The sequence below is a fragment of the Pelophylax lessonae genome (genome assembly GCF_965119305.1).
Source record: "Pelophylax lessonae genome assembly, chromosome: 1".
NCBI lineage: Eukaryota > Metazoa > Chordata > Amphibia > Anura > Ranidae > Pelophylax > Pelophylax lessonae.
In genome coordinates, this window is record NC_138768.1 from 475,478,690 (window position 1) to 475,499,984 (window position 21,295).

The 21,295-nt window shown below is 49.9% G+C and overlaps 1 protein-coding gene across 1 annotated transcript in view; it reads left to right on the forward strand.

Moving 5' to 3' along the window:
* Positions 1 to 21,295, forward strand: part of ZFR2 (zinc finger RNA binding protein 2) — a gene marked incomplete at its 3' end in the record, with an annotated part of 435,737 nt that overhangs the window by 195,596 nt on the left and 218,846 nt on the right. The window contains exon 9 of the mRNA XM_082246780.1: positions 17,304 to 17,436. Within this exon, the coding sequence (XP_082102906.1) occupies positions 17,304 to 17,436 (133 nt within the window). The remainder of the gene's footprint in view (positions 1 to 17,303; positions 17,437 to 21,295) is intronic.

The following is a 21,295-nucleotide window of genomic DNA, read 5'->3' on the forward strand; positions in this document are numbered from 1 at the left end:
CCCCTCCCCCTTCCCGTAGGCAGCGCTGTGAATGATAGGACACACTTCTCTGCCTTCCACACTATCGCATGTCTGACGATGTGACTATCGTTCAGGTTCACTGCACGATGTCGATGTGCACATCGTATATCGTTCAGCCCTAGTTGGGACGGTGATCACCACGGATGCCAGCCTGTTGGGCTGGGGTCCTGGGCACCCTGTCTGCCCAGGGCACTTGGTCGGAGGAGGAGTCCTCCCTTCCAATCAACGTCCTGGAATTGCTAGCGATCAAGCTCTGCCTTCTACAGTGGTCGGACCGTCTAAAGGGGTCGTCCTGTCCGGGTACAGACGGACAATGCTACCGCGGTGGCTTACATCAACCACCAAGGGGGCACCAGGAGTGCTCGGGCGGCCCGGGAGGTGTCCGACATTCTGACTTGGGCCGAGATTCATGTCCCGGCAATCTCAGCAGTTCACATTCCGGGTGTGGAAAATTGGCAGGCGGATGAGTCGCCAGGCCCTGGACCAGGGGGAATGGTCCTTACACCCGGAGGTCTTCCAAATGTTGTGTGCAAAGTGGGGATCCCCAGACGTGGATCTGTTCGCGTCTCGGCTAAATCGAAAGGTGGGAAGGTTCGTGGCAAGAACGCGCGATCTGTTGGCGGACGCCTCGGATGCGTTAGTGGCCCCTTGGCATCAGTATTGTCTGATGTATGCCTTTCCTCCGATTCAGTTGCTGTCCAGGTTCCTCCGCAGGCTAGACATCCAAAAAGAGAGAGACCGCACTCAGATGTTAAATAAAAATCCTTAGGACTCCTTTATTCTCCATAAATCCAGACAGTGCAATACACGAACAGACGTGTCGGGTTGACGCGTTTCACGATAAAAATCGCTTATTCATAACCACACACGTGAACGTCAACCCGACACGTCTGTTCGTCTGTTCGTGTATTGCACTGTCTGTCTGCTGTCTGTTGGATTTATGGAGAATAAAGGAGTCCTAAGGATTTTTATTTAACATCTCTGAGTGCGGTCTCTCTCTTTTTGGATGTCTACATGCTTGGATGGCGGATCTGACCTGCACCGAGTGCTGAACTTGCACCTGAGCGGCTTTCTTCCTTGTTTTTGCCTCCTCCGCAGGCTAGCCTCGGAGCCGCACCTGGGGATTCTGATAGCGCCGGACTGGCCTCGCCGGTCCTGGTACGCCGACGTGGTTCACCTGGCAGTGGCGCCTCCCTTTACGACTGCCCGTGCGGGAAGATCTTCTGTCTCAAGGACCGATCTTCCATCCTGCTTTACAGTCGCTGGCTTTAACGGCCTGGCTGCTGAAACCCAGGTCCTGAAGGACAAGGGTCTCTCCCCTGAGGTTATCACTACGCTAATCAAGGCTAGGAAGATCTATTACCGTACTTGGAAGGCTTATTTCGCCTGGTGTGAGTCCAGGGGGTTTTCGCCTCGTTCGTATTCGGTGTCGAGTGTTGGCTTTCCTCCAGTCTGGAGTGGATCAGTGGTTGGCGCTGGCCACAATCAAGGGTCAGGTGTCTGCCCTGGCTATTCTTTTCCAACGCCCTGTGGCGTCTAATTCTTTGGTCCGCACCTTCATTCAAGGTGTGCGACACGTGGTTCCTCCCAGGAAGGAGCCTTTACCTCCATGGGACTTGAACTTGGTTCCGTCCGTGCTACCACATGCTCCCTTTGAAAATATCAGGGAGATCTCTTTATCTCTGCTGTCAAAGGTCGCCTTTTTGGTGGCGATCACTTCGGCTCGCAGGGTGTCGGAGCTGGCGGCGTTGTCTTGCCACTCCCCTTACTTGGTGATCCATAGGGATAAGGTGGTGTTGAGGACACTTCCGTCCTTTCTTCCCAAGGTGGTCACTGAATTTCACCTTAATGAGGACATTGTTCTGCCTTCGCTTTGCATGAAGCCTAAGCATCCGAAGGAGATTGCCTTGCATTCTTTGGATGTTGTTCGGGCGATCAGGGTTTACCTGTCGTCTACTGAATCCTTTCGTAAAACGGATTCCCTGTTTGTTCTTCCTGAGGGATCTCGGAAGGGCATGGCTGCATCCGCAGCAACTATTGCCAAATGGATCAGACATACCATTGAACAGGCTTATGCTTTGAAGGAACGGGTTCCACCCTTCCCTGTTAAGGCGCACTCTACTAGATCTGTGAGTACGTCCTGGGCTTGTTGGCACAGGGCCTCGTTGGCCCAGGTGTGCAAGGCTGCGACTTGGTCGTCGGTGCACACTTTCTCAAAATTCTACAAAGTAGACGTTCAGGCATCAGCTGATGCTTCCTTTGGCCGCAAAGTTCTCAGTTCTCAGTGCGGCAGTGCCATGAAGGACCCTTGGTTTTTTTTATGGGTCCCTGGCTGTTGGTGTTTGCTGTTCTGGGCGGTTGCTCCCATTGAGCATTGTTATTTTTCTGTTGCCCAGTGGGTTCCCTTACAGTGTTGTAAGGTTCCTTTCTCTGATATGGGTACGGCGTTGCCTCTTCTACGGTTGCGTATCCCACCCCTCATGTCTATACTGCTTTGGGACATCCCAATAGTGATGACTTAGAGGAGGCGGCGACTGTCGGAGGACGTAAGAGAAAACTGAATTTCTCTTACGTCCTCCGACAGTCGCCGCCTCTTCATATTCGTCACATATGGGTATTAGACTTTGCTCCGAAGGAGTAGCTAGGCAACAGAATATGTTAACAATAAAGCTTTAACATATCCCACCCTCAAGGGGTGGTCCCCTCAGTCAATACCCTCCTACTTCCTGCAACCATATCTCAGTTTTAATGTCTAGCTTGTCAGGAGTGGCTGGCTCTCTCTGTGCTGGGACTTTTTGTCCCAGACTCTTTCTTCTTTTTGATATTTTGTTTGAGTTTTTCTCTCTACCTTTACTTAGCTGTTATTTTTGTCAGCATTAGTTAGTTCTTCGGACGAAGAGGATCATGCGGACTGGGTCTCGGGCTGATCCCCCTGGTCGCAGGTCGTGGGTCAGTGGCTTCCCAGTCTGCCATCGAGCGTTCAGCCAGGTAACGCTCCTGGCACAGTGAACGACCCATCCCTGTTCGGTGCAGGGATGATTGGTGAGGTGGCTACCTCACCGGACGCTGTGCGGTTTCTGAACCGCCATTGTGTGCGTCTTGAATTGCGACTCTCCCTGCCTCATGTGCAGCGGCTTGTTCGCCTGTGCGGGTTCCCCACGCCATGTGAGGTAAGTGTATCTATGTGGGGACCTGTCTGTCTGGGGGGGGTCTCAGTCTGGGACTGTGTAACCTGCCTTTAATCACACTGCTTGTCTCCCTATCTCTCGGCTGCATGCTGTGGGCTGCAAGGGGGGGGGGGGAGCTGTATGACACTGAGTATGTCAGGCTGGGCAGTGTGAGGAGCTGTGTGCTGTGGGGCATGTTTGTAATGGCATGTTGGGGCATATACAGCGATCGCTGCGGCGATCTAACATGTATCCATATAATGGGATAATATTGTGTGTGATTTTATGCACTGTGGAGCGGCGATTTCGGCGCCAAACGACGCCATTTTACCGGCGCCCGCTCCGGCCGCATGGTTTACATGCACGGCGGCCATTTTCTTGTAGCCTCCATAGGCTTACATAGAGCGCCCTGGCAGCATCACTTCCTCTCTCCTGGAAGCACCGATCGAGGCAGCAGCAGCAGCGGAGTCTCCTCAGGTTTTATCCTTCTATTCCTGTGTTCCATTGCCTGTATTCAGTCTGTATATTCCCTGTGGGGGTCTCATTGTGCCTGAGTGTGGTGCGGTGGGCTGCGCTTGCCGCGCTTGCTGTAAGGGGGCAGTTAACCCTTGGTTGTCTGGCATACAGGGGCAATGGATTCTCAGGAGGGCAAGTTTCCCACAGTATTGGTGGAAAGCCAGGGGACCGCTGTTTCCCCCCCAGGGGGGGATTTAGCCACTATTGTGGCGGGCCTTGCTGCACAGGTGCAAATGCTGGTGGCTGCTCAATCTACTAAACGGCCCAGAGTTGCTCTGTCCTCTGATTCTGAGGGTGAAGGTGATGGGGCTGTTCTGGCGGGGACCCCCCTATCGGGGTCCCGCTCCTCTCTTGATCTAGTGGGGTCTGAGGTAGAGGCTGAAGTTGAGGGGGTTGATAATTCTCCCCCTGGCTCGCCTGAAGAGCTTGCAATCATGGATGAGTTGATTGCTTCCATTAAGCAGACGCTACGTTTGCAGGACGAGGTGTGTCCCCCAGCTGCCTTGGCGGCTTATGGGACGCAGAGAAAACGCAGGACGCCGCAGGTTTTTCCCTGCAATGCTGATTTTCAGCGCGCTGTTAAGGACCAATGGCGCGCTTTGCGCAAGCCTTTTGCGGTACCAAGTAAATTTAAGCTGCGTTATCCTTTCTCGCCTGCCACTGATGAACGGTGGTGTGTGCCTCCGCCAGTGGATCATGCTATTGCGGTTTTGAACAAAGCCACTGCGATCCCTGCAGAGGGATCCCCTGTTTTCCGTGATGCCACGGATAGGAGACTGGAGTCTCTTGCCCGTCATACTTATTCTGTTACGGGTTCTATGCTTGAGGCTCTGTTTGCTTCTCTCATGGCGGCCCAGGCGATCGCAAGTTGGACGCAGATGCTTAGGCGCGTCCTAGTGGCCGATTCGGCCTCGGCGGCGACCCTGGATATGGTGGATCAGATCCACCAGGGTGTCATGTATCTGTGTGATGCGGACCTGGACCTGATTCCGTTGGCCGCGCGTGTGCACAGCGTGGCGGTGTTGTCTCGCCGCCTGGTTTGGTTGAAATGTTGGTCGGTGGACCAATCTTCACGTAAAACCTTAGCCAATCTGCCTTATGATGGGTCTCGCCTTTTTGGGGAGTCCCTGGATGTGTTGATTAAGGGGATTACCGGGGGTAAGAGCACTCTCTTGCCCCATTTCCCCAAGGCTAAGGGGGCTTCTGGGAAGAAGCATGCTCATTTTCGGCCCCCTCAGGGGTCCTTTCGTGCCTTTCGGCCGCACTACAAGGGCAAACCGTTCAAGGGCCAAGGCTCTCAGAAGAAGCCCTGGTCTGGGAAACAGAAGTCCGGTCAATCCGGACCTGCGGCCCATAACAGTTCGGCCTGAAGGGGCGCCCTCACCCAGTTTTGGGGTGGGGGGACGCTTGCTCGGTTTTCTTCAGCCCTGGTTGGCCCGTGTGAGGGACAGATGGGTTCTGGAAATCGTTCGATCTGGTTACAAGATCGAGTTTCTCTCTCGGCCGGAGAGCAGATTTTTTCCCTCAAATCTTCAACTGTCTCCAGAGCGCCTGCGGGATCTGCACCTGGCGGTGCGGGACCTGAGGGCTCAGGGAGTGGTGGTTCCGGTGCCTCATCGGGACAGATTTCGGGGGTTTTATTCCAATCTGTTCACCGTGCCCAGGAAGGAGGGCAAGGTTCGTCCGATTCTGGACTTGAAAGCTCTGAACCGCTCTGTGCGAGTTCGCAAGTTCCGCATGGAATCCCTGCGCTCGGTGGTGGCTGCCCTGGTTCCGGGGGAATTCATGGCCTCCATCGATTTGAAGGATGCGTACCTTCACATCCCCATATTCGAGGGTCATCAGAAGTACCTTCGATTTGCCATTGCGGAGGATCACTACCAGTTTGTGGCGTTGCCCTTTGGGCTCGCCTCGGCTCCGCGGGTCTTCACCAAGGTGCTTGCACCGGTTCTGGCATTATTGAGAGCCCAGGGCATTTCTGTCCTGGGGTATCTGGACGACATTCTGGTTCGGTCTGCGACCAGACAGGGTCTGGAGAAGGACCTGTCTGTCACAATGCAAACTCTGCAGGAGTTCGGTTGGACGATAAATGTTCCAAAGTCGACACTGAGTCCGTCGGTTCGTCTCCCCTATCTGGGAATGATACTGGACTCGGTGCAGGCGAAGGTCTTCCTGCCGGAAGAAAAACTCAGGACTCTTCAGGAGGAAGTCAGGTCCCTCAGGGACGTTCCACACTCGTCTCTGCGGACGGGTATGAGATGTCTGGGATTGATGGTCTCGGCCTTCGAGGCGATTCCTTTCGCGCAGTTTCACACGCGGGGTCTCCAAGCGGAGATCCTGTCCAGGTGGGACGGGCGACCTCAATCTCTGGATCTTCAGATCTCGTTGAGTCATCGCACCAGGGAAAACCTTCTGTGGTGGCTCCAGTCCCCGTTGGTGTCCGGGGGCAAGTCGTTTCGTCCGATCTCGTGGACGATAATCACCACGGATGCCAGCCTGTCGGGCTGGGGTGGTGTTCTGGGCGTTCTGTCCGCCCAGGGGACCTGGTCGGAGGGGGAGTCTTCCCTTCCGATCAACATTCTGGAATTGCGTGCGATAAGGCTCTGTCTTCATCGCTGGACGGACCGGCTGCAGGGCTGCCCGGTTCGGGTGCAGACGGACAATGCCACGGCGGTGGCCTACATCAACCACCAAGGGGGCACCAGGAGTGCCCGAGCGGCTCGAGAAGTGGCCGACATTCTGTCTTGGGCCGAGACTCATGTCCCGGCGATAACGGCGGTTCACATTCCGGGAGTGGAGAACTGGCAGGCGGACTATCTGAGTCGCCAGACCCTGGATCAGGGGGAATGGTCTCTCCACCCGGCTGTCTTCCAGATGTTGTGCGCGAAGTGGGGTCTTCCAGATGTGGACCTGTTCGCGTCTCGCCTCAACTACAAGGTGAAGAGGTTCGTGGCAAGGACGCGCGACCCTCGGGCAGACGCGTCGGACGCGTTAGTGGCCCCGTGGCATCAGTACAGGCTGATGTACGCGTTTCCACCGATTCAGTTGCTGTCCAGGTTCCTTCGCAGGTTGCACTCGGAACGCAGCACGGTGATTCTTGTGGCACCGGACTGGCCTCGCCGGTCCTGGTACGCAGACCTCGTGAATCTGGCGGTCGACGCTCCTTGGCGTCTGCCTCTTCGAGACGATCTACTGTCTCAAGGACCGATTTACCATCCTGCTTTACAGTCGCTGGCTTTGACGGCCTGGCTGTTGAGACCGAGGTCCTGAAGGAGAAGGGTCTCTCTCCAGAGGTCGTTCATACTTTGATCAACGCGAGGAAGTCTTCCTCGGGGAAGGTTTATTACCGTACTTGGAAGGCCTATTTTGCCTGGTGTGAGTCCAGGGGGTTTTCACCCCGCACGTACTCGGTTTCCCGTGTGCTGTCTTTCCTTCAGACGGGTGTCGATCAGCGTTTGGCGCTGGCTACGATTAAGGGTCAGGTGTCGGCGCTGGCCGTTCTGTTTCAACGTCCCGTGGCTTCCAACTCCTTGGTTGGCACTTTTATTCAGGGTGTGCGGCATCTGGTTCCTCCTAGGAGGGATCCTTTGCCCCCTTGGGACTTGAATCTAGTTCTATCTGTGTTACAACGTGCTCCTTTTGAACAGATCAGGGAGATCTCGTTGTCTATGTTGTCCAAAAAGGTCGCCTTTTTGATGGCGATCACTTCGGCTCGCAGAGTGTCGGAACTGGCGGCTTTGTCCTGCATGTCTCCGTACCTGGTTGTTCATTTGGATAAGGTGGTCTTGCGACCTAATCCTTCTTTTCTACCGAAACGAGTTTCGGAATTCCATCTTAACGAGGATATTGTTTTGCCTTCGTTGTGCACGAAGCCTAAACATCCGAAGGAGGTGAGATTGCACTCTCTGGATGTTGTTCGGGCGATAAGGGTTTACCTTAAATCGACTGAGTCTTTTCGTAAGACTGACTCCTTGTTTGTTCTTCCAGAGGGTCCTCGGAAGGGCATGGCGGCTTCCGCCTCTACCATTGCCAAATGGATCAGGCAGACCATTGAACAGGCCTATTCCTTGCAGGGGAAGGTTCCCCCTGTGCCTGTGAAGGCGCACTCTACTAGATCACTGAGTACGTCTTGGGCCTGCCGTCATGGGGCTTCTGTAGCCCAGGTGTGTAAGGCGGCGACTTGGTCGACCGTACACACTTTCACAAAATTCTACAAAGTAGATGTTCAGGCATCGGCGGATGCTTCCTTTGGCCGCAAGGTTCTTAGTGCGGCTGTTCCATAGGGTCCCTTGTTGGGGACTCCTGGCTGTTGGTATAGTTTTTTTTTTGTATCCCCTGGTTTTTTTGTCTTTTCCTGGGTTGTTGCTCCTGTTGAGCACTTATTTTTGCTGTTGCCCAGCTGGTTTCCTTCCTTTGGTAAGGTTCCTTTCTTTGATGTGGAGACTGCGTTGCCTTTCGGCGCGGATGCGTTTCCCACCCCTCATGTTTGCACTGCTTTGGGACGTCCCCATATGTGACGAATATGAAGAGGCGGCGACTGTCGGAGGACGTAAGAGAAAACGGAATTTTTGTAAAATCTTACCTGTAAAATTCCTTTCTCTGAGTCCTCCGACAGTCGCCGCCCCCGCCCCTCTTTTGGGGTTTGAATGTATACTCTACTGCTATTCCACTAAAACTGAGATATGGTTGCAGGAAGTAGGAGGGTATTGACTGAGGGGACCACCCCTTGAGGGTGGGATATGTTAAAGCTTTATTGTTAACATATTCTGTTGCCTAGCTACTCCTTCGGAGCAAAGTCTAATACCCATATGTGACGAATATGAAGAGGCGGCGACTGTCGGAGGACTCAGAGAAAGGAATTTTACAGGTAAGATTTTACAAAAATTCAGTTTTTTGTAAAATCTTACCTGTAAAATTCCTTTCTCTGAGTCCTCAGACAGTCGCCACCCCCGCCCCTCTATGGGGTTCTTGTTCTTACTGCTATGCTACCAAACTGAGTTGGGAGTGGACACTGCAGGGGGGTATTGACCAGATGGGACAGCCCCCAGGGGTGTATACATGCAAATGCCTTTTGTTTTTAGCTAAGTCTATATGCCTAGCTACTCCTGCGGAGCAGATGACAATACCCAATAGTGATGATTTAGAGGAGGCGGCGACTGTCGGAGGACTCAGAGAAAGGAATTTTACAGGTAAGATTTTACAAAAATTCATGTTTTTTTTTTTTTTCCTGTGAAAAATCTACAATCAACTGACGGGCTGGATATTTTTAAAAAGCCAATGGTCACCCCAGTGTGGCCAGCGAGCACACGCAGACCAGGGCTTAGCACTTGGTTGGCCATGACAGGCCCCATCCTGGACCGGGGCGGCCAGTCAGTTAAACAGTTTGCGGAGACACATATGACCCGGAGCCGATAGTCCACGTCAGGGTTACCCTGGCTGACAGCCCCCCCCCCCACTTTGGTGGCGAGGAAGTTCTGTCTTAGGAGTGTTACCCACACGCACACTGGATTCTTAAGTAGATGGCCCCCTCTCTCCTTGCTGGGGTGGGGCGCAGGTACTCCCTGGTGTGGTCAGTCCCTCTGTGGTTCTCCTCCGACCCCCCCCTGTGCCCCATCTGGCAGGTGCACTGTTCCCCCCCCCCCCCTCCACTCTTGGGGTTGTTTGTACGGAGGAAGTTCTCCCTTGGGTTATGTGTAAGGCCTGGGGAGTGGTTGATCGGACTTCCGTGGGTTCGCCCTCCACATGGTCGAAACCACCAGTAATATAGGCCGAAGCTTTGCTGCCTACTGGTCAGATGCTCCCTGGGGCAGCTCTGGTGAGGGCAACTGAAGCCGCAGCTCCCCGCTTAGGCACCCGTCCTTCCCTCCGCTGCCTCTTTTGGTCCCGGTTCTTTTGGAGGCACTTACTTAAAGTTTAAGCTGTGGCTTGCCGCCTACTAGATGGAAGCTTTGTGGGGTGGCTCTATTAAGAGCGGCTGAAGCCACCACTTTCAGTCCACGCATCCACCCTCCCCTCCGCTGCTTTGGCCGGTTCCTTCTTACCTTCAGATTTGCGCACTTGCAGCCGGGCATCCAAAAATGTAGGCCTACCAGGCTGTGCGGCCTAGCGCTGTGGTCCTGGTCTCTGCAAGTAGTTGCCACCAATATGCTACCCTTCCCAGTGGTGCTGTTCGGCCCAAGGGGATTTTCTACTTGCGGGACTACCTGCATCAGTGAGGCGATTGCGGGCCGTGGAGTGGTCAGTGCCCCCTATGCGGGGCCTTAGTCTTCGCCTTTTTGTGTGGGGCCTCAATTGGTCAGTTCCCCCTCAGGGTCTTTTTTGTGTTTCCCGATAGCGCCCTCTTACCCTTCCTGGCTTCATTAGTTGCCAGATCTGCCTACCCTGCAGGGTTAGTCCATGTACCCGACCTGTCAGATAGTGAGGATATTCCCTCCTCAGCTGGAGCTGCGCTCAGGAGGTGCTGATTGCGCACTGATAAAAATCCCTACGGGAGACTTTGCAGATGGAGGGTGTAGCTGAGGCAGCTGCGTAGGTTGCGGTTCCCCTTTTTTGCACGCATATATTTATCATGTTGTGGTATATATTGTTTACATTACTACCATTTATTTCACTTTTTATCTTCTTGGCACATCACTTTGCAGAGTCACTTTAGCAGTGTTTTTTGTGCATGTCATTTCATACATTTATTTTTGGTGCTATTTATTAATTTTTTTATTATTTTGTATAGTCAGTCACCTTTACACTGGTATTTTACATATTTATGGTATAGATATTGATTTTTACCATTATTCCCTTTGTATGGTTCTATACACCTTTATTGATTCCAGCATTTTGTGTACTGGTTTACACACCCAACTAGTTACCACTTTTCTTAGGCAGCGCCTTATCCCCCCCCCCCCCTGTTCTTATACCTATATAACCTTTGGCTATATTTGATGGAGGCTGCAGCCATCATTTATCCTTAGCTTGGAACCTTTCTTTCCATTATATACAAGATGTGTCATGACGGCTCTGGCAATAGCCAGCATTCTACGGTGGGAAGTATGCTTCGTTCCAGCCCTCTCCGCCGTACACATTCAAGCCTATGTCGACAGGCGTTGGACTAGGGAGAATGGTCCCTTCATTTGGAGGTTTTTCATCAGTTGTGTCTCTGGCCGGGCGAGTTAGACCTGTTGGCCTGTCGGTTCAACTGGAAGGTTCGGAGGTTGGTGACACGGTCTCTGGATCCTCTGGCGAATGCCACAGACGCGCTGGTGGCCCGTGGGGTCAGTATCATCTGATTTACGCCTTCCCTCCTCTCAAACTTCTGCCACGACTTTTGCGCAGGATCGAGGCAGACGGGAACTCTGGTTCTTAGTGGCACCAGACTGGCCTCTTCAGTCTTGGTACACCGATCTGGAGCGGCTGGTCGCGGAGGTTTTCTTTGACACTTCCTCTCAGGGAGGATCTGCTGTTTCAAGAGCAAATCTCCATCCTGCTTTGAAGTCACTGGTTTCAACGGCTTGGCTGTTGAAGACTGGGTGCTGTAGGATAGAGGTTTCTGTTTTTCGGTGTTTCCTACGCTCTTAAAAGCTAGGTAATCTACTTCTAGGTAGATCTACCATCGTACATCGCGTGGTGCGAGTCTCTTGGGGTTCATCCTTGCTCTTTCTCAGTGGCTCGGATCTTGACCTTCCGCCAATGGAGGTTGAGAAGCACCGGGCTTTGAGTATCTTAAAGGGCCAGGTGTCAGCCTTGGCGGTCTTCTTTCTTTTAACAACCCTTGGCCACACTCTCCTTGGAGCGTACCTTTTTTTTCCAAGGAGTTTGACTTTTTGGTCCCTCCAGTGCAGTCTTCATTGCCGCCTTGGGACCTCAATTTGATGCCGTTTCTCCTTCAGAAACCTCCTTTTAAAAATCTTAGGGAGATTCCCCTGCTTACGCTGTCCCTGGAGTTGGCCCTTTTTGGTGGCAATCGCTTCTGTGTGCAGAGTATCGGAACTGGCGACGTCATGTCGTTCTCCTTCCCTGGTGGTTCACAGTAAAAAGGTGGTTCTTTGGTTCTTTCTGTCGTTCCTTCCAAAGGTCATCTCTGATTTCAATTTTAATGAAGACATTGTGTTGCCTTCCCTGTGTCCCAGGCCAAAACATTCTATGGTAGTTGCCTTGCATTCCCCTGGATGTGGTTAGGGAAATTCGGGTGTTTTTGGCTGCTATGGAGTCCTTCAGGAAGTCAGACTCACCATTTGTACTCACAGATGGGGTTGACCGCTTTTTCTGCGACCATTTTCCAAATGGCGATTCAGACCTATTCAGTTAAGGGTCATGTTTTCTCCTTTCCATGTTAAGGCGTTCTACTTGGGCGCTTAGTGCCTCCTAGGCTTTCCCCCATTAGGCGTCAAGTTTGCAAGACGGCTACCTGGATGTCTGTGCACGCTTTCACAAAAATGGATAAGTGGATGTGTTGGCATCTGTAGGTGCTTCCTTTGGCCGCAAGGTTTTGCAGGCTGCTGTTTAGAGGACCTGGTCCTCTTTAAGATGTATTATTTGTATTTTTTTCTTTTTCAAGGTTGGCTCCAGTTTTTTGGTTGAGCTTCATGTTACCTGGTTGGCTATGATTTAGCCTTGGGAAATGTTTTCTGCTGTTCCCACCCCTCATGTTTAACACTGCTTTGGGACATCGCAATGGTTAAGAAGATCAGGAGCTGTGTCAGTCAATGAACGAAAGAGAAAATGGGATTTTTAACTTACCGTAAAATCCATTTCTCTGATGTTTCATTGATGGACACAGCACCCACCCCTCTGTGGAGTTGGCTTTCTTCTGGCACTGCTTGTAACAAAACTGAGTGCCTATAGCGGAGAATGGGAGTATACCCCCCGGGGTTGCCCATAGGCGTAGTCAAGCTTTTTTTTTTTTGCCTTGTCTCCTACTCCTGTAGGGGGCAGTATAACCCAATGGTTAAGAAGATCAGAAGTTATGTCCGTCAATGAATATCAGAGAAATGTATTTTATGGTAAGTCACTGACAGACACAGCTCCATATCTTCTTAGCCCCTTGGGCTTATGCTGCTCTCTCTTCAGGAGTAGGACTAGGCGGAAAATATTAAAGTATTTTTTATATTTTCGGGCATCTCTGGCATGCAAGGATGTGTTTTGTCATTCTTGTAGCATTTGGAAAATATTTCTTCTCGCAATATTTGTAGATTGCAGCTTTGTTCTAAGCAGAAATTTCACTGTGGCAATGTTTCCAAGCTCTAGATGTTTGTTTCATCATTTTACTGAGAGGAGGAAAAGAAAAACACTATTTAGTGACTAGACTATACAGTAGGGAAACATTATGCTCTGATGGTAAACACAGATATGAATCATTTATAGGGTTGAAATAGTTAAACTAATTTGTTAGACAAATTTACCCTCTTGCCTGTCATTTAAGGCCCAAGAGCACAGAAACTATCATCTACTGCAGGGCTAAAAATTTTAAGTCCTGAGCTACTAGCCAGGCCTTAAGGGTTACTCGCCACCAGTTGCCCCACCCAACTCCTACCCTGCCCCACCCCTGATTCTGCCCCTAAACACGCCCTCATAAATTATCTAAAAAAATTACACTGTTAAATGTTTTTGCATTAATGCAGAAGTTACAAAAATAAAATATTGTTTTCAGTGCCCATCAGTGCAACCTCATGAGTGCCCATCAATGCAGCCTATCAGTGACCATCAGTGCAGCATCATCCGTAAAGCTTATCAGTGCAGCCTCAACAGTGCCCAGAAGTAAAACCTCAGCAGTGCCCATCAGTGCTGCCTGAGCAGTGCCCATCAGTGCTGCCTGAGCAGTGCCCATCAGTGCTGCCTGAGCAGTGCCCATCAGTGCTGCCTGAGCAGTGCCCATCAGTGCTGCCTGAGCAGTGCCCATCAGTGCTGCTTGAGCAGTGCCCATCAGTGCTGCCTGAGCAGTGCCCATCAGTGCTGCTTCCTGTGCCCATCAGTGCTGCCTCCTGTGCCCATCAGTGCTGCCTCCTGTGCCCATCAGTGCTGCCTCCTGTGCCCATCAGTGCTGCCTCCTGTGCCCATCAGTGCTGCCTCCTGTGCCCATCAGTGCTGCCTCCTGTGCCCATCAGTGCTGCCTCCTGTGCCCATCAGTGCTGCCTCCTGTGCCCATCAGTGCTGCCTCGCCCGTGCCCGTCAATGCAGCCTCGCCCGTGCCCGTCAATGCAGCCTCGCCCGTGCCCGTCAATGCAGCCTCGCCCGTGCCCGTCAATGCACTGACCAGTGCAGGGGAAGAGAGAGAGGAAGAGGAAAGCTGGCCGGATAATGACAGAGCGTGGTTCATCCTGCTGTAACAGCTTTAATTGTAATTGCTGGGCGCTCGCCGACACACACAGTCCCGTCTCCTAGCCCGGCTCATTTGATAGACGCCACACGTCCTGGTTGGCCAGGTGTTCTGTCTCTCAAAGAAGCTGGGCTAGGAGGCGGGACTGTGTGTGTCGGCGAGCGCCCTACAATTACAATTCAAGCTGTTACAGTGGGATGATCCGCGCTGTGATTATCCAGTCAGTCGGCTGGCCGGCTTTCCTCTTCCCCTGAGCAGCTCCCGGGGCAGCCCCACACTCGCCCTAAATTTTCCTCTCGCAAAATGCGAGCAGGCGAGTGAAAAATTTGAGGGCTGATCTACTGTATTCCGACAATCGCCCCACTGTAGGAGGTACAAGATGGAGTCCACAAACTAAACTGGAGCCTTTCCCCTGGATTGCCCCCTAGTGCATATTTCTCTTGTTTGAGAAGTACAGTATTACTTGAATTGTATTCTAGAATTTACTTGTCTTCAGCTGAGAGAACTTACAATAATTTAAGACTTGAAGTCTCTTAACCACTTACTGACCGACCTCCGCAGATGTACGTCACTACTTTGACGCTAAATACCGTGGTTATGGCAGCAGATAGCTTACGGGGCGGTGGAAGAGGTGCCCCTCCCGCCGCGTCTTGGTCCTTTTCCCCCTGCTTACCGGACCTGCCAGCAGCGGGGAAAACTATCCGGTCCCGGGTCCTCTTAGACAGGAAGACACTCGACTCTATGGTCTTGGAGGACCGGAGCTACCTCAAACGTCGTTGCCTAGCAACCGGCTTAAAGAGCCGATTTTTTTTTTTTTTTTTTTTTTTTTTTTTTTTTACCATATTTTTTTTTTGTCTTTTTTAGTGTACTTGTGAGATCTGAGGACTTTGACCCCAGATCTCACAATAAAGAGGCCCTATCATGGCTATTTCTATTCCAAGGAATAGGAATAAAAATGATCAAATTTAAAAAAAAAAAAGAAAAACTGTGTAAAAACCAAAAATAATAAATAAAAAAAAAATAGGAAAAAAAATGAAAGCGCCCTGTCCCCGTTAGCTCACACGCAGAAGCGAGTGCATACGGAAACCCCCGCCCACATATGTAAACAGTGTTCAAACCACACGTGAGGTATTGTTGGAGCAAGAGGAATAATTTGAGCCCTAGCCCTCCTCTAAAAATTTCTACAGGTTACCAGTTTAGAGTTATAAAGTGTCGCCTATTGGATTTTTAAGTACCAAAGTTTGTCGCCATTCTGCAAGCGTGCGCAATTTTGAAGCATGGTATGTTGGGTATCTACAGTGCCTTGCGAAAGTATTTGGCCCCCTTGAACTTTTTGACCTTTTGCCACATTTCAGGCTTCAAACATAAAGATATAAAACTGTAACTTTTTGTGAAGAATCAACAAGTGGGACACAATCATTAAGTGGAACGAAATTTATTGGATATTTCAAACTTTTTTAACAAATAAAAAACTGAAAAATTGGGCGTGCAAATTCAGCCCCCTTAAATTAATACTTTGTAGCGCCACCTTTTGCTGCGATTACAGCTGTAAGTCGCTTGGGGTATGTCTCTATCAGTTTTGCACATTGAGAGACTGAAATGTTTGCCCATTCCAACTTGTAAAACAGCTCGAGCTCAGTAAGGTTGGATGGTAGCGTTTGTGAACAGCAGTTTTCAGTTCTTTCCACAGATTCTCGATTGGATTCAGGTCTGGACTTTGACTTGGCCATTCTAACACCTGGATATGTTTATTTGTGAACCATTCAATTGTAGATTTTGCTTTATGTTTTGGATCATTGTCTTGTTGGAAGACAAATCTGTCCCAATCTCAGATCTTTTGCAGACTCCATCAGGTTTTCTTCCAGAATGGTCCTGTATTTGGCTCCATCTATCTTCCCATCAATTTCAACCATCTTCCTTGTCCCTGCTGAAGAAAAGCAGGCCCAAACCATGATGCTGCCACCAACATGTTTGACAGTGGGGATGGTGTGTTTACGGTGATGAGCTGTGTTGCTTTTACGCCATACATAACGTTTTGCATTGTTGCCAAAAAGTTAGATTTTGGTTTCATCTGACCAGAGCACCTTCTTCCACATGTTTGGTGTGTCTCCCAGGTGGCTTGTGGCAAACTTTAAACACTTTTTATGGATATCTTTAAATGGCTTTCTTCTTGCCACTCTTCCATAAAGGCCAGATTTGTGCAGTATACGACTGATTTTTGTCCTATGGACAGAGTCTCCCACCTCAGCTGTAGATATCTGTAGTTCATCCAGAGTGATCATGGGCCTCTTGGCTGCATCTCTGATCAGTCTTGTCCTTGTATGAGCTGAGTTTAGAGCAGGGGTCTTCAAACTATGGCCCTCCAGTTGTTCAGGAACTACAATTCCCATCATGCCTAGTCATGTCTGTGAATGTCAGAGTTTTACAATGCCTCGTGGGATGTGTAGTTCCGCAACAGCTGGAGGGCCGTAGTTTGAGGATCCCTTGTTTAGAGGAATGGCCAGGTCTTCGTAGATTTTCAGTGGTCTGATACTCCTTCCATTTCAATATTGCTTGCACAGTGCTCCTTGGGATGTTTAAAGCTTGGGAAATCTTTTTGTATCTAAATCCAGCTTTAAACTTCTCCACAACAGTATCTCGGACCTGCCTAGTGTGTTCCTTGTTCTTCATGATGCTCTGTGTTTTTAACGGACCTCTGAGACTATCACAGTGCAGGTGCATTTATACGGAGACTTGATTACACACAGGTGGATTCTATTTATCATCATTAGTCATTTAGGTCAACATTGGATCATTCAGAGATCCTCGCTGAACTTCTGGAGAGAGTTTGCTGCACTGAAAGTAAAGGGGCTGAATAATTTTGCACACCCAATTTTTCATTTTTTTATTTAACAATTTGAAATATCCAATAAATTTCGTTCCACTTCATGATTGTGTCCTACTTGTTGTTTCTTCACAAAAATATTTCAGTTTTATATCTTTATGTTTTGAAGCCTGAAATGTGGCAAAAGGTCAAAGTTCAAGGGGGCCGAATATTTTCGCAAGGCACTGTAGATTTGTAAAGCAAACCATGTGCTCATATCTACCGTATGCATATACAAAGAATTTCATAAACCATTATAGTTTAGTTATACCTTTCCCCTCCTAACTCTGTTGTTGCGCAGCCGTGTCAGGGGAGCAGATGGGCAGAGACAGTTGGAAAGATGCGTCTGTTTACGCATACTCTACGTGTGTGGAATCATGGAACAAATCAACTCCACTTTATTGTGTTTTTTCTGTTTTTTTCCTTACAGACGTTATGAGGACATGCACCGGAGAGAGTTGGAAGAAGAGTATCTGTTTTGGGAATACCAACAAATGAGACGCATGCAATTAAAGTGGCACCATATGACACGGGCCAGGCAAACTTACTCGGTGAGAGCAGTGGTCACTTAAAGTGATCTTATCATGTAATAAGGAGAACTATAGCTGACCTAAAAATGTTAGCAGTGTGGCTGTTATGCTGACTCTTGGATACACTACTTCTAAATCAATGAGCTGTAAGTTGAGCTAGCCAAACATGAACTGAAATTCGCTCAGGTCAGCAGGGACCTGCCACATTTTGATGCATGTATGGGCATTCTGGTTGTATGGAAGTCCATCTACTGATTGACTTCCATACAACCAGCCTGTTGGCTTTTTCCCGCTTGATCAATTGTATTATTATATTCTGTTGGCATGGAAGGCTCCCTGTGGTTAGAACAAAAAAGCACAGCAGATTCTCCCATCCACATCGAATCAGGTAATTTTTTATCTTTAAACCCACTGGTTGGACTGCAAAAAAAATTATGAATGTATGGGCTGCCTTGGAGAAATGTCGGGATGCCATTATCTACATGTTTGTTTTTTTTCACTGGCTCAGAATATTCACCGCCTTTTGGTTTCTGCATATTATTCCTGTCAGCAGCTTTCAGTATTTTTAAAATGACAGAAAAAAATTCTGGACTGCTGGGCATGGTCTGATCTTATAACCTTCAAATGCATTGTGCTTCACTGGTGCCAGGCAGCTCTGAAAAATCCTTGCAAGCTCTGTATATATGTCCAAAGGCCAAAATACAATGCACAAAATAAAAGAAGAAACAGAGCGCACTAAATAATGTGGATATAAATACTTAAATAAAATGTAATAAATTCAAAGGCACTTGCATAAAAGTAGCTTGATTAGGGCAAATAACCAAGAAACTTTCTCTTTCAATAAGTTTATTAGTTTTGAGAATAAACATGAGAATACAAAGGCAAGCTTGTAAATCGCCCACGCAGGGGTTAGATAATGGGTAAATAGTACTAGAATGACAGAAATCTGAAATTTTGGGATGATACTGAAAAAATGAAAGCTGCAAAAACTTGTCCCCAATATATATGTGCAGTCACTGGGGGGAGGCTCTCCTGCAACCCACCCTATAGATGGCGTGAACAGGAATTGAGAGGAAGTATAAAATGGAAAACCAAAAAACAGGAAAAAAGGGTCAGACGAGAGAGGAAGGCAGTAACTCAGACTCAAGCTCGAAAGGGACCAGTCAGGTGAAGCCCAAACAGGTCAATTGGAGTGGGGGGAACTCATCCATGGGTCCCAAACCTTGAGAAATTTAATTTAATTCATACTTGTCTTCACCCCCTGGAATGCTACGCGTTGGGTCTTTCAGGCTTGAGCTATGGTCCATTTAGCTTCAGATAAGATATGTGGACAGCTTATGTAGTCATGTGTATAAGCCAGGTATTTGTAATAGTGCTAACTTAGCGTCCCTATGGACTGTTAGATGGAAAGGGGTCTGAAGCATGCCGAAAACCCTAGACCAGAACCCCACTAGTCTTGGGCAGGACCGCCCAACATGTATGACACCTCCTTGCTGTCCAGTTGCAGAAACCACTATCACTACTCCCAGGTAAAGTATGGGCTATATGGGCAGTAACCCAATACCATCGGAATAGGACCGTGTATGCTGCGTCAAGTGTATTTGTGTTAAAGGAGCATTTGGCCACTATTTACCAGACATTACTCCAGTCTTCTAGATCTATGGGGGACTGGAGGTCCCGTTCCTATTGGGTTATAATAGAGCGGGATGCTGATGTCGGACATCCATTCAAAGATGCATGAATGGCTGAAATGAGACCAGGGGCATGCTGACATGCATGTTCGAAGAAAGTCTTGATATGGGTAGGTGGCCAAGAAACTCTTTCAAAGGAACTCTAGGTCACACGGAAATAATACTAAAACACTCGGGAGAGTCTATAAAAATGTCCCAAGCTGGTGTAAAGAAAGGAAACTGTGATTTCTTTTACGTCCTCTGACAGTCGCCGCCACTTCATATTCATCACTAATGGGGGTTATTGACCTTTGCTCCGTAGGAGTAGCTAGGCAACAAAATAGTTAATATCAAAGCTTTTAACATATCCCACCCCTAGGGGGTGGTCCCCTCAGTCAATACCTCCCTGCTTCCTGCATTCCCAACCCAGTTTCTAATGCCTAGCTTAGGAGTAGGTTGGCTGTTCCTGTGCTGGGGCTCTTAGTCTCAGCTTCTTTTCTCTTTTTGATTTTATTTGGAGTTTTTTTCTCTTTCTTTTACTTAACTGTTTATTTTCAGCATTAGTTAGCTTCTTCTGATGAAGATGATCGTGCGGAGCTGGGTCTCGGACTGGCCACCCTGGATCCCAGGGTTCAGGGCCAGGGGCTTCCCAGCCTGCCATCGAGCGTTCAGCACAGGTTTCCCTGGCACATTGAACGACCCATCCCTGTTCACTGCAGGGATGCTATCTGTGAGGTGGCTACCTCACTAGACGCCATTGCGGTTTCGCACCGCAGTTCCATTGCGTCACGGCTGCGACACTCCCTGTCCTCAGTACAGTGGTTTGGTCGCTGGAGCAGGCTCCCCACGCCATCCGGACTGGTAAGTGTATCTCTTTGTGGGGACCTGTCTATTGGATGTCAGTCTGGGACTGTGTGACCCTGCATGTCTGTGTGGCTGCTGAGCTCCCTGTCAGTTCCTGTGTGGAATTCCTGCCTGTGTGTGGGCTGCGAGGGGGGGGGGGGGCTCTCCTGCTCTGCTGAGTGCATACATGAAGCAGTCTGGGTTTGGACATGCTGTGCGGCGATCCGCCATTTTTTTGTGGCAGAATGATGGCCGGTCCTGTGTGGTAAGGCACAGCGTTTTGGCGCCAAACGCCGCCATTTTGGCGGCGATCGATCAGGCCACGTGTCGGCGCTGTTGCCTATTTGCCTATTAAGTCCTCAGCTGAGCGGCCATGTTTGTGTAGCCTTACATAGGCTTTACAGGGGCGGTCAGTCATTGCATCACTTCCTTTGGCTCTGGGACAGCGATCGGTGCAGCAGCCTGTGTGATCTCTCCAGGTTTTACCTTTCCATTTTCCTGTATTCCTTGCCTAGTGTTCTTATCCCTGTGGGGGTCGGTGTATTCGGTGGGTGCGGTGGGCTACGCTCGCCGCGATCTTAAAGGGGCAGTACTCCTTTTTTCCTAATACTACTGGGGCATGGATTCTCAGGAAAGCAAGTTTCCTCCCACCTTGGTGGGGGGCCAAGGGGCTGCTGCTTCCCCCGAGGGGGCTGATTTGGCTGCTATTGTGGCAAACTTGGCTGCTCAGATGCAGATGCTAGTGGCTGATCGATCCACAAAACGGCCCAGAGTGTCAATTTCCTCTGATTCAGAGGGCGATGGGGCTGCTATGGCTGGAGTGCCCTTCTCAGGGTCTCGCTCATCTCTAGACCTTGTGGGGTCTGAAGGGGAGGCTGAGGTAGAAGGGGTTGATAATTCCCCCCCTGGCTCGTCTAAAGAGCTTGCACTCATGGATGAGTTCGTTGCTTCTATCAAGCAAACGCATTTGGAGGAGGAACCTCGTCCTCCTGCTTAGCTGTCCTCTAATGGGACGCAGAGGAAACGCAAAACATCGCAGGTTTTTTTTTTGTTCTGCGGAGTTTCAGCGCGCTGTTGATGAGCAATGGCGCAATTTAAAGAAGCCTTTTGCTGTGCCGAGTAAGTTCAAGCTGCGTTATCCCTTTACGCCCGCTACTGATGAGCGTTGGTGTGTGCCGCCTCCGGTGGATCACGCGGTGGCTGTTTTGAATAAGTCTACTGCGATTCCGGCGGAGGATACCCCGGTGTTCCGGGACCCCACGGACAGGAGATTAGAGTCTCTTGCCGTCATACTTGTACGGTTGCTGGTTCCATGCTGAAACCTATTTTTGCTTCCCTTATGGCAGCCCAGGCTGTCGCGGATTGGACGCAGGTGCTCA